The sequence below is a fragment of the Trichogramma pretiosum genome, unplaced genomic scaffold (assembly GCF_000599845.2).
Source record: "Trichogramma pretiosum strain Unisexual culture from Peru unplaced genomic scaffold, Tpre_2.0 scaffold21, whole genome shotgun sequence".
Taxonomy (NCBI): Eukaryota; Metazoa; Arthropoda; class Insecta; order Hymenoptera; family Trichogrammatidae; genus Trichogramma; species Trichogramma pretiosum.
Genome location: NW_019640940.1, coordinates 873,751 through 887,317, shown reverse-complemented (window position 1 = coordinate 887,317; position 13,567 = coordinate 873,751). Strand labels below are relative to the sequence as shown.

Here is a 13,567-nt window from a genome sequence, read left to right as displayed (position 1 = left end):
CTATATATCCTCGTTAAGTGCGCTAAATAAGTAACAAAGCTTGAAACCTAGGATTAAAGAAAAAACGTAATCAACTTTTCAATGCACACATATATGACAATAAATATATAGATATACAAAACTGACTACGGCTGAAAAACGAAGTGATCAATGATGTATGAAATTGTAATTGCTGAAATGCGTTCGTTTGGAAGAAAATGACCATCGCAATTAACGGTTTTCGAGGATCAATCAACAATGGGCTTATAATAGTTAGTTATGCATGTAAAAGTAATTTCGTGTTAATGGTATATTACAATCGATTCCATCGATTCTCCGATGCACCATTATTAGTTTTGATCCTGATGATATGCTGACCCTTCATGAGATAATGATGTATACTTTTTTTTTTAATTGAATGATTGATGTCGAATATTCCTCTGATACGTTGAATTTCACTGATCGAAGAAACGTGTAACTATAATGTATACGTGTAAAGCTGATCAACCAACGTAACAGAAGAAGAGATGATGATTTTTTTTGATGATGAATAGATGTCGGTATAAGGTTTACTTCTCGGTACAGACGATCGATTGGATTTTCTCTGCCCCCTCTGATCGTCGCGGGCGCGCGAGACTCACCTGAACCGTCCACGTTATCATCGTCTCCTCCTCCTCCTCCTGCTCCCGTGCTACTGCTGCAACTCGCTAAACTGGTCGCGTCACCGTTGGCCAACTTAATCGTCTGCAGGGCCAGATCGCTGGTGACTCGCGCCACGGCGTCGTTCACCTGGAGCAGGGGTGCAGCAGGGTGCAGCGGCCTCGGCTTAGCCGGGGCGAACGAACGCTTGACTATGAGCGCCGTCGTCCTCACGACTCGCGGACTCTTGTTGAACTCGTCGATGCGACGACGCACGACCCGATCGATGTCGCGGCCGTCCTGCAGCTCGTCCGAGCCTATGACTACTTTGTGACTAATGAGCGGCAGATGCTGCTGCTGCATCTTCAGCTTTACTCGGCTTGGATGATGATTCATCGGGGTGATATTATTGTTATTGTTGTTGTTGATATTAATGTTGTTGCTGCTGCTGCTGCTGCTGTTGCTATTGTTAATATTATTATTATCGTTATTTGTGGTGGAAGAGATTTTTGGCGCATCTGTCGTGATACTAGTAGGCGTGGTTGATGTTTCACTTGTTGTAATTGATGTTGTTGTTGTTGTTGTTGTTACATGACAGGTTGTGGTAGTAGTAGTACTTGTGGTATCCATTTCATGGTCATTTTCTTCGTCTAAAGATATATAAATTAAATAAGATAATAATGCACCAATTTTGCGGAGTTGCGACGAGAAAAGCAGTGAAGTCGCGCGCAAAAAATTGACTCTTGCTTTGCAAAATCATAATCGTTTTATTTTTCAGGCAGGGTCAGCATTGGTTTATTTTTTATCTTGTTAGATTTGTGCAGTTTGACGAGTCACTATTATATTGTAAACTACTGCTTCAAACTCATTAAAGAGCACAAATACTAACGCAATCAAATAACAACGAAGTAAAGTTTGTCGATCAAGAGTTTTAGTTTCTCCTTTCGTGCGCACAAACTATTCTTCTCTCAAAATAAAATAAAAATCATAATTCCCATGCAATTTTCAGTGCCTAAAAAAAAAAATAGCGTTGGTGTTTGTTTGCTTTTTTTTTCATTTCGTTCGATTGATTATTTATAGCTTTCGTCATGCATTTTCGCCAGAATTCATATGTATACTCAATAAAGACGGAATTATTATTTTCACAATCGATAAGATTTCCCCCATTTTTGTACTTTCGTTACCGAGCGACCTCTCGCTCGCACGGAAGAATTCTTTTTATCGAGAGAGAGATACAACGTCGACGTGATACTTTTCTAAAAAGAAAATTTCGAGAAAAGAAGAAGGAGAGACGTCGATGTAATACAAACCATTGTTTCTTCTCGCGTGTATCTCCTGGTCCTCGGAGACGGTCTCGAGGAGCGGCAGCGTGTTGTCCGGGCAGTAGGGCGAGCTCAGTGGCATGCCACCGCTGCCGATGTCGCCCATGCCCGCCCCGTCCAGTCCCGCGCTGTGGCAGCTCCTCGGCAAGCTCGAGTATCCTGCATCGAGAAAAAAATGTTTATCTTAACGCATTGTCAACTGTGAGGGTTGCCTATAGGATATATAATGCACTACGTTACAATTGCAGCGAACACCGTGTGAGTGTTGGAGTACTACGTGTACACAGACTAATGATTTATTTTTATTTTAAATAAAAGAATGGAAACAAGTTTTGATGAAGAAAGAAAAAAAGATGATCGATATAGAAGAAGCACATATATATATCAATGTCAATGTCCGCAGGCCGCACGTCTCTCTATAGGCACGTGTGCGCGCATTCATGTCTACTAACGAATCTCGCAAAGATCCTGACTGGGTGTGCTCGGTGTCGCCGGCACGCTGCTCGCTTTGCGTCGCAGGCCCGTCGAGTGGCAGCGCTGTATGGGCGGCTCCTCCTTGCGCAGCGGCCCGACCTCCTCCAGGACCTCGCGCTCCGTCCTGCCGGTGTACTTGAACTTGGTGCCCCAGGAGAAGAGCGAGCCGCCGCTCATGACGGGCGCGTCCGAAGCTCGTGGCAGCCTGTGTAAATAAATTCGGTCAAAATTACGTAACGATCATTGAAAAATTGGTTGTTTTCGTCTCTTTACTACTACTATATATATATAAGCTGCTGCTGCGGGGGGAGATATTGATTAATCCGATCGAAACCTGTTTTTCCGAAACTTTCGACGCGCGCAAAGTTTTCGAGTTATTGCCAAGAAAACTTTTGCAGCCCTATAGCTATACTATCTTTATGCTTATAGGCCTCGCCCTCCTCCCACCCACTTCTCTAGCCCGAGAGGCTTTTAAAATACTTCATGCACCAATAACGATGTTATTATAAAGTTGAGCTACACCAGCTCCATTCATCAACAAGTTATAAATTTGACACGACGGGAATCGCGAGTAAGCGACGCGAGCATTCGATTTATAAAATACGAACGTAATCACGAGCGGCTGTGTATACGAGGAGAAGGTAAAAACAAGGTCAAAGGTATAGGGTCGAGACCTGGGGTGAAGTTCGACGCGTGTAACAGCTCGCAGTGGCGCGGGCTTAATGCCAGATCTAAATAGCAGCTGCAAGCTCGCTCGTACGTATAGACGTGCGAGCGCGCGACAATTGATAAAGTTTCTCTCGGCAGTTACTTACTCGCCCAGGAGCCGCCGTCTTTGAGATTAAATATTTGTTAAATTTGTGGTTTCCGTACACGGGCATACAACCGAACTTTCTCCGAATGACGCTCTGCTCCGCGCGCGAGCGATATTATAATTTACGACCGCCGCGAAATATTACTACTATCGATCTCGGCCGATAAGAGAACTCGAAACAAACAAAGTGTAATGATATAATAAACGTCGATCGAATAACATACATCCTGTTTTACAACTGCCCGCATCCGGTGATCTGATTTTTTTTTTTCATTAATCTTTTTTAGAAACTTCGCTAATTTTCTCTCGCTTTTTTTCGCTCTCTCTCCACGGAAACATCCAGCGACCAGTCGTGTAAATGACTGATTGTTGTCGAACATTTATACAGAACTCTCTGCATACGGCGTAGTTATACATACACACGCACACACACATACACACAACAGAAGTTATTTGGTTTCAAATTACGAGCGAGAGAGCTTTGTTGTGTACCCGAATTACAATGGGCTTTTGTCGCTTTGTCGACTTTCGCGCGTCGCGCGCGAGCTTCCGTATGTATACATACCATGCATGCATGCACATAACAGAGAGAGAGGTGTGCAGCAGCATCGCGTGCGAGCTTTTGTCACGCGGCACCGCAATTCGCCTGATTTTATACTCTCTTTTAAATGCTACAAATTAGAAATTATATACTCGCGCAGCAGCACACAGTCCTTTGAGCATTAAGTTTCACGTGTTTTTTATTTTGTAATTTTTGCCCTTTTTTTTATCTTTTTCCCTCTGAATTAAATATTTTCGCTCTTATAATCCGATGCTCAACGTATGCAGCCTCGGATCGTGGGGTGGGATAACGGGGTGAACTTTCATATTCCGAATTCAATTTAACTCTCCGCGCGACGTGTATAAATGTCGTACCCGTGGCCAACTACATTTCGTATTTACGAATTCATCGTGTGTGCTCACGGAGATAGCCTCCGACAGGGTACACGCACTACTACATACATCTAACTCGTTCGTTACGAACTCGCGTCGCGTATTCGCATTAATACAAGCCTAAGCTTGAAACCCACCCCATACCCCCAGTCCTCGGCTCTCTCGCGGTTGAATATTATTTTTGAGGCGCGCGCGTGAATCCGTACGTATACGTCGCGTGTCGTAAGAAGTATAACGTTTTTCCCACATTGCACAGCGTATACCGTAGCCGCAGTGCGCCAATTCGCGACGTTAATTAAGGCCGAAAGCAATTTGCGTTATAACGTCGTATACAGTACGTACGTACGAGTGCGTGCGCGTGGATCCGGACTAATTGCCAAGTCTCTCTCGCGCACCGTGCGCGCGGTATAATCATCATTATGTATCGTGTGTTATATGTACCATATAGACTACTTTTTTTTATACTTGAAACCCAAAGAATCGTGTGTATACTCGTGTTTGGCAAACGCGGCCCCTGACGACATGCTCTCGGTTTGTACAGAGCCGCCTCGACGGTTGCGTGTATTACGTGTGTCGCGTTTATACAGCGAGCTTTTTTCGCGACAGCGTGTATACAATATGTAGGCTTGCGCGACGCGCGTTCGACTGATCGATGATGGCTCGTTCGTTGTCCAGTAAAAAAATAAAAATAAAAATATAATAATGATACTCACGTGAAAAATAACATTTGCTCGATGGCGCATCTCCAGACGTGGCGACAATTCGAGCCCGTGGGACACTTGAATCCGACGGTGTGCTTTTTCTGCAAAAAAAAAGGCAAGAGAAAAAAGAAAATGAGTAGTCTCCTTCATATTTCCACGCCACGAGACGTGCACATAAATTCTCGTATAGCATCCTTTTTATACAGGCCAGACGCTATACCGTATATAGATATATTATAATGTATCTCGTCGAATAAATCTCAAGTTCGCTCATTATCCGGGCTTTTCGCCGCGTAAGTAGCCGCGAGTAAATCTACTTTGTGTTGCGCGAGGCAAAAATGCCCCGCTCAAAGCGTGTATATATACTTAGTGCGCGCAGAGCTAGATGAGTCGAGCGGTAAAAACGAAGATAAAGAGAGAAAAATAAGTCGAGTGTTGCTCACCTTCGTTCGCATGTCCTGAAGTATAGTCAACGAAGCAGTAGCGGTAGAGAAGCAGGAGTCAGCCACCAACAGTATCGACAGCAGCACCAGCAGCAACAAACGAGGGTACCCAGAGAGACAAAATAATAGTATTAGTCGGGGCTTGTCGGACTACATAATCCAATCTCCGCAAGACTATGCGAGCTTCTATGCTGGTATTAGGGGGGTGGCAGTGTCGACTATTATTTAATCGCTACTTGTTAATTGATTTTCTGGGATGAATACATATAGAGGCGAGGGGTGGTTGTGTACAATACTTTATATCTTTTTTCTTTTGGGCTATATAATATAAGCGATCAACTGTAAAAAAATACACAAGCTAATTTCTCGTATGTATTTCTCTAAGTAAATATACATCAATCGTGTACTAAATGTGCAAGAATAACACACACACGCGAGTTTTATTTATACTATCATACATTTATAATGTATGTATTCTCTATACTAGCCTCGTATAGTGTGTAAACCAACCGACCGACGAAGCGTTGATTCGATTAAGACGCGCGTATACGTATCATACGTGTCTTATGCGAGCGACTCGCGCGATGCAATTTATTAAGCTCCACGCCACGGGCCTCTAGGACTCGTAGTAACATATATTATGCACTCGCCGCCACACATGTATGCGGTGGTGGCGGCGGTATTAACCCTGCACTCGGGCCGCCGCCGCCGTATTATAAAACATACGAGATATATAATTATATATAGAATACGGCTCGGTTGCACAAAACGAGCTGCACTGTGCTCTTCGGTGCAAGTGCGCTCATACATACGTATATATAGATAACAATATAACCACTGCACGCGCGGGGGTGTACCACTACTACCACCACTACGTTCACGACCGCAAGGTTAATGCCGAAGGGACTCGCTTCGATTTTCCGCTGCTGCTGTCTGCCTGCAACGAGGCAGTGTGCGTGGAGCTTCTTGCCGCCCCCCCACCGCATCGATGCACTTGCACACGTGCATCGTTTATTCATATATACGCGAGCTTTTGCCCTTTTTGTTTGGTTCTTTATTTATTCACGTATTTTCGTATAGTTAACTTTTGCATCGCGCGAGTGGGTATATACTGTACGTATGGAGCGAAACAAAATTGATTTACATTCGTCTTCCGCACCGGCCAGCGTAAAAACAAAAATATAAATATAGCTCGATTCGCGTGTGCATTATTCTAGCGTTGAAAAGCGATACAAATTTTATTAAAACACGCATCGCGTAGTCGACGACGAAAAGAAGAAATACTTTTTCTCAAGTTGGATACACCTTCATATGTCTCGCATGAAAAATTACGGGTGGTCCCTTGCGTATACGTCGCCGATGTGTGGACACTTTTCAAGAAAATATGTTTTACACGCGAGTCACGCACACGTGTGCATGTCTCGAAGGTATATATCCGATGCATTATGGATTATTTCATATATGCAGGGACACCTATTCTAACGATACATCAGCACGAGTCGTTATACATCTAAATCGCTCGACAAAAAAATCGTTTAATTATCATGTATATTAATTCGTATTGCCATTGTTCTTTCTACCCTACGATATAATATACTCTATTATACATGAGTGGGTGAGCGATGATGATGATTGCTCTATATTATAAGGTCGATTTAAAAAACACCTACACACAAGAGACTAAATCCAAATGTTATATGCTAAACTCGAATAAGGAGGGTATATTCGACCGTGAAACAGAACAAATAACGAACAAAAAAAAAAAAAAAGAAAGAATTAAACACACAACAGCTGGCGTGGTGCGAGTTTTAAAGCGCGAATCGATGTATAATCGCGCGTTCGTTTACATCTATTTGAAAATATGCACCGTACGTATGCGCGTTTGAATTTAGACAAAAAACACGCCCGCATACACGAGCGCCAAAAACAGTTCGGCCGTGGAATGCCGGGGTCTATATAGCGCGCGATTATTACATTTTTCACGCTGCGATTCGCGGCTGGATCCAAATCGTACGTAATACGCAGCTTTATTTTGCCGATCGCGCCCGGCCTTATCTACGTTTCGCCAGGCGTGAATGCGTATATTACGCGCGAACAAATACGCGTGTTCGCGTTATATAGTTTTCTACAATTTTCTGCCTCTGACTATATATTTACGTACGGATGAACTTGGAATGCGTGTGAGAGCTAAATTTTTACTCTATATCGAAGAGCTGGATTAGAACTAATATGTATTACGATGTCCTAAGCTCCTCAAAAGTACACACAAACTAAAATTTAACTATGTATCAAACGTCGACCCGCATAAATTTACCAATTCGCCCATCGATCTGTCTTGGGACATTTGAGAATCGATCGAGCCCGATCTCTCGCTACGATCGTCGTCGCACTGATCGTCTCTCGTCTATACAATCGCATCGATGAAAGTAGAGAGAAAGTAAAAAGAGATAACACAAACAAAATGTATATATGCATCGTTATGGAAAATCACGAGAATCATTCGTATTGTACCTCCGTAATGGTGAGATGCACGATAAACATCTTTCCCTCGTAATTGATCTTCTGCACCTCCGGCCAGCGGAAATGATTGGTCTTGCGAGAGCCCTGGAACGTCAGTATGCCGTGATGATTGATGCCAAGATAGAGCGGCGTGCCCTTCTGATCCTGCAACAATAACGATACATAATATTACATTGCAAAATTTTGGATAACGCATTTTTAGTTTATCTGTACTATCTATACGCGAAGGTGCGAGAATATTTCTCGCTCGTACCGAGAGAGGGATTAACGCTTGTTTATGCTCGAGTGTAGCACAGAGCTATTATCAGGATATTCGCATACGCAACGCAAGAATGTGTGTGCCGCTGTACTCATATACCATAACAAAAGTTCAAATTCCTACACGTGTGTGTGTGAGTAGGTACACGTGCTGGTATCGCCGCTATCGAAGAGCCGGGCCTCGCTCGCTCGTCTCCTCGTCGCGTCTCGTCAATAGTACCTCGGTCATTCGCGCGTTCGGCCGCGTGACAAATTGCCCTTTTATCATAATACATATATTTGAAAAGCCAAAACAGACCGAGTCTCAGAGCCAAGTGGTTTTTTTTGTTTGTCGCCTGCATAAAACTACCCCACTATTTTATTTATATAAGTTTATATAAATTTTCGAGCACGAAATAATAATAGTAAAGATATTATTTTTTTTTAATCAAAAAGCCGCCGAAAAAACACGTCGATCGATCGAATAGTAATTATAATCGATACATAGTAAACAAAGCCGCGTAGCAAAAAAATTATTGTTTTTTTATGTAAATCGTGTACTAGTCTCGCTGTGCTTTCAGCAAATTTCTGTGTATGTGAGTGTGTGTGTGTGATAATAATCGATTACGTATATATAGGAGCGCATCGCCGCGCGTTATATTCGTAGAAATTCGTCGATTACAATAATTGTATATTTTTGAGTGTCTCCTCGTGCGTGTATCAGTGTTAGTGTATAATTGTACAAATAAAAAAAAATCAAAATTAAACCGCTAAAAAATCTACAAAAAAAAATAAACAAAAATTAAGTGTATCAGTGTATTGTAAATAACAAAAAAATAAATCGCGATAGCTCGTGCGCGAACGACAACGAGTGCGTACGTTGCGTATCGTGCATCGTGCGGAGTGAAATTATATAAAAAAAATTATATATCCATCCGATATCCGAAGCTGGAGTAACTCTCGATCGTCCATCGTAGTTCCGAGTATCCGCCGATTTATGCGTGTATTATCTCTGTAAACGTGTGTCCCCGTGAAAATCGTAATAACAATTTTTCGTGTATGTGAAATTGATCCGTATCGTCTACGTAAGTGTGTGTGTAATCGTGCGTTCGTAAACACACACATACAAGTTGGCCCCCGCGCACGCGTTCATCGAGTCGCCGTCGTCGTCGCCGTCGAGAATTTCAACTTTGCCCCCCCGTACATCGCGCGAAAATTTTCTCGCGCGTGCGTGTGTGTGTATTGTATGAAAAACACAGCGGTGCCGTGACCTTGCGCGAGTGAAAGTGTGCGAAAACTTGTACGTATGTGTGTGTGTGTGTGTGTGTGTAGCCGTCGTCTACCTGTGTTTCTCGTTTTGTGTGTACATAATATATAGATATTATTATCTCGTGTAAGTGCGCGCGAAACATAAAATCGTGCGCCCCGTCTGCGTGTATCGTGTCCCCAGTGATGTAAATTAGTGTTTATTTATATGTATTGTCTAGTACGTGGCTGCTTGTACATCTATCTATCGTTATATTTATACATCATCGTTCGTTGTGTGAATATTATCCGATTGAGAATGTGGCATCAGCAGCAGCAAAAGCAACACCATCAGCAGCAGCAGCAGAGGCAGCAGAGGCAGCTGCAGCAACAGCATTCGCTGGAGTCGTCGTCGTCAGAGCAGCAACAACAGATGCAAGTGCCACAGCAGTTGCGCGCCAGCAACAGCAGCATCAACACCAGCAGCAGCAACAACAACAATGGCAACGGCAGCGGTGGCGAAGGTGGAAACGCCAATAAGAGCCACGGCAAGAGCAACGGCAAAAGCAAAGGCAATAACAAAGGCAACAGGCAGCAGCAGCAGCAGCATCAACAGCAGCAGCAGCAACAGCAGCAGCAGCAACAACACCATCATCATCAGCGCGACCAGCCGAACGATATCTACTACTGCTACTGCTTCCTAGGACCCAGGGACCCTAGCGTTATGCTGTCTCTGACGAACGGCGGCAGCAAATCGATGCGACACCAGCATCAGCACAGTTCCAAGCATCAGCATCATCGGCATCAGTGCAATCATCATGAAAATCATCAACAGCACCAGCACCAGCATCATCATCAGAGCCACCATCATAATAATTATAATTATAATTACAATCAGCAGCAGTATCAACAACAGATGCAGGAGCAGCATCAGCGCTCGATGGCGCTGAGACACGCCATGACCAAGGAACTGGTCGAGACCCTCAGACGGCAGGGAATTTACGAGACGTCGGAGGAGACCAACCGACGCAAACTGGTTCACGCGTGAGTTTTTTTTCATTTCTCCTCTTCTTTTCTTTAACGAGATGAAAAAATTCAACCGCGTTTGTATATTTACGTACGCAGAAAACTCAACTTGCTGGTGAAGATGTGGATCAGGGACGTGAGCCTGTCGCACGGCATGCCCGCGGAAGTGGCCGAGGGCTGCGGCGGCCACGTGGAGACCTTCGGCTCGTACAGGCTCGGCGTGCATCATCGCGGCTCCGACATGGACGCGCTGTGCGTCGTGCCGCGCCACGTCACGCGCTCCGACTACTTCGGCTCGTTCGTCAAGCTGCTGAGGACCGAGATCGAGATCACGGACATAAGGGTATGAGGAGATTTTTTTTTCGCGTTTATTTATTTATTTATTAATTCCTTTTTTTTCCAGACGATTGAAAAAGCCTACGTACCCGTGCTGAAAATGAAGTTCAGCGGTATCGATATCGATCTGCTGTTCGCGAGACTGGAACTCGAAGTGATACCTCCCAAATTGGTGAGTTTAACACACGCACACATGTTATTTTTTTTTAAATCTTCGATTTGATTCCATGTCGTTTCTCGCGTTTCTCCAGGATCTCAAGGACAACTCGCTGCTGGCCACGCTCGACACCAAGTGCGTGAGGAGCCTGAACGGCTGCCGCGTCACCGACCAGATCCTCTCGCTCGTGCCCAACGTCGACACGTTCAGGCTGACGCTGCGCGTCGTGCGCCTCTGGGCCAAGCGCAACAACATCTACAGCAACATCCTCGGCTTTCTCGGCGGCGTCAGCTGGGCCATCCTCGTCGCCTACACCTGCCAGCTCTATCCGCAGCACGATCCGGCCCTGCTCATTAGGGAGTTCTTCCGGCTGTTCTCGCGCTGGAACTGGCCGACCCCGGTCTGTCTGCGCCCCCCGGAGCAGGTCAACTTTGGCTTCCCGGTCTGGTTCAACAACAACAACAACAACAACAACAACAACAGCAACAACAACAACAACAACAACGGAGGCCACAGCGTCGTTGGAGTCAGCGGCGGCAGCAGCAGCGAATTCGGCTACCAGGAGCGCGAGGCGCTCATGCCCATCATCACGCCCTGCTATCCGGAGCAGAACACCACGTACAACGTGTCGAGGTCGTCGCGTCGGGTCATCGTCGAGGCGTTCGAGCGCGGCTACGCGACCATCAGCGCCATACTCGACAATCAGGCGCCGTGGGACACGCTTTTCGAGCCCGTCGTCTTTTTCGGCCGCTACAGGGAGCACGTGACCGTATTCGCCAACAGCACGACCAAGCACAAGCATCTGCTGTGGTGCGGTTTCATCGAGGCCCGAATACGCCATCTCATAGGTGTGTAGACTAGTTTTTTTTTATTGTATCAATTCCAATAGATTATTTTTATTTTTTTTATTTTTCGTCGTTGACAGAGCGATTGGAGCGACACAAGTGTATCAGCGTTGCTCACGTCCACTCGGAATCATACAGTCCGCCGGCTCTGCTCGGGAACCAGGGCTACTGCTCGGTCTGGTACATCGGTCTGGCCTTCGACAAAGAAGACGTCGAAGTCAATCTTCAGCACGACTTGCAACGATTTACCGAAATAAGTGAGTACACCACCGCCGCTTATACTCTTTTACCGAAGGAAAATTGACGACGAAAAAAAACAACCTAATATCGATTTTTTTTTTGTCCAACCCACAGCGAAAGCTCAAGCTGAACAGATCAAACTATTCAAAGCGGACATGGATTTAACTGCCATACACACGAAACGCAGCAACAATAAAGAGAAGCTCGTTCAGCATGACCAACAGAACGACGACAACTACAATAATAATAATAATGATGATACCGTGGCCGACACTACCGCGTACCATACGTAGAAGGGCAACGAACGAGAGAAGAAGGACATCATTATTATTATTTATTTTTTTTTTTACAAATTCGTATGTAATCGTGACGCTTATTATATAATATTATTATCTTAAGTTTAATATTAAATCATGGTTTGAAATGAAAAAAAAAACCTTAAAAAAAAGTTAAAAAAAAATTAAAAACCAAGTGAAAAAAAACACAAAAAACATACTCGAGAAAAAAATCCAGGAAAAAATGTTTGTTACTTTAAGACTTATCTAAATAATTGACATATTGATAATTTATGCCAAAACGAACGTGAATATCGTTTATCAAACGATGCAACTTTAGAAAAAAAATGTATTATGTATATAGATACCCCCCTATCCCCTAGAATTATTTTATCGGAAATAAAAATTATGTCTAACAAACATAAATAATGCGCGTTGTAATTTATTTCCTTAATACCTGGCGCCCTAAAGGACGGGATTAATTAAACGAAGCTTGCGCACACAACGCAAATGTCTCGGATTGCTCGTTAAGCCATTGCTTATCCGGGCAATTTTATAATGGAAAAAAGCTCTCCTATATATCACACATAAATATGTAATGGTTTCGAGAGCGATCTCGGATCTCAGATTATACATAAAAAAAGAAAAGGTTAAAAAAAATCGAATGTCGAGTGTATGCTACGCGAGCCTGCCACGCGGAGAAAAATTTACTGCCGGTCGTCGTATATATTACGGAGAATGTGTGTATATAGGGTCACACGCGGCGGCGGGGGGAGAGGGAGAAAAAAAGCTCCGCAGCGTACTGCGTTAACGTCATATCTATATTATGCGCGCGCGAGTGCAGAGGACGTTGCACTACACAGCTACTCTATATACGCGTATTTCTCTCGATATATACGTACGTATATGGATGTAAAAAATGTACGTAGCCATATAGAGAATCGAACGATCGGAGCAAGAGAGGCACACAACTCGCTCTACATCTCTCTCGCGCTTGCTTGCATATACATTAACTCGTACAACGTGTGTGTGTGTGTGTATACGTATCGAACCATATGCATTAAACATGCGACCCGTCGACGACCTTAGATGCTGTAAATTTTTCCCCCCTTTTATTATGTATATAATAATACATACTGCAACGACGCGAGCGCACCGGTGAAATACGAACTTACTCCTGTGTCGCTGAGAGCTGTTACTTTTTTCTCGCTCTCTGTCTCTCTTCGAGGGATCTTTTAATAAACCAAGAACGAAAAAAGAACACTATACGGCAGAGCTTGCGAGCAGCGGCAGCACAGCTGCAGTAATGCAGTGTGATTTTCATATAAAGAGACCGATATAGAGCTCTCTCTCTGCATTTGGCGTCCAAGCGATCGATATT

General features: G+C 44.2%; 2 protein-coding genes across 3 annotated transcripts in view; one reads left to right on the top strand and one right to left on the bottom strand.

Moving 5' to 3' along the window:
• Nucleotides 1–13,567, bottom strand: part of LOC106659883 (FERM domain-containing protein 5) — a 65,679-nt gene that overhangs the window by 2,972 nt on the left and 49,140 nt on the right. The window contains exons 6-11 of one of the 2 annotated variants that reach the window (XM_014382622.1): nt 7,817–7,969; nt 5,306–5,320; nt 4,875–4,963; nt 2,393–2,619; nt 1,929–2,099; nt 621–1,268 (exon numbers count right to left, since the gene is read on the bottom strand). In XM_014382622.1, coding sequence (XP_014238108.1) covers nt 621–1,268; nt 1,929–2,099; nt 2,393–2,619; nt 4,875–4,963; nt 5,306–5,320; nt 7,817–7,969 — 1,303 coding nt within the window. The remainder of the gene's footprint in view (nt 1–620; nt 1,269–1,928; nt 2,100–2,392; nt 2,620–4,874; nt 4,964–5,305; nt 5,321–7,816; nt 7,970–13,567) is intronic. The other variant, XM_014382623.1, reaches the window with a different exon arrangement.
• LOC106659884 (poly(A) polymerase beta-like) lies at nt 8,286–12,307 on the top strand. The gene is made up of 6 exons (XM_014382624.2): nt 8,286–10,351; nt 10,433–10,676; nt 10,737–10,841; nt 10,921–11,674; nt 11,752–11,928; nt 12,026–12,307. The coding sequence occupies exons 1-6, from the start codon at nt 9,537–9,539 to the stop codon at nt 12,202–12,204; spliced, it is 2,274 nt and encodes a 757-aa protein (XP_014238110.1). The 5' UTR covers nt 8,286–9,536; the 3' UTR covers nt 12,205–12,307.

Coding starts and splice junctions, on each gene's coding strand:
- LOC106659884 (XM_014382624.2), top strand. CDS start 9,537: ATGTATTGTCTAGTACGTGGCTGCTTGTACATCTATCTATCGTTATAT. Junction 10,677..10,736: donor TCGAGATCACGGACATAAGG/GTATGAGGAGAT, acceptor TTTTTTTTCCAG/ACGATTGAAAAAGCCTACGT. Junction 11,929..12,025: donor GCAACGATTTACCGAAATAA/GTGAGTACACCA, acceptor TCCAACCCACAG/CGAAAGCTCAAGCTGAACAG.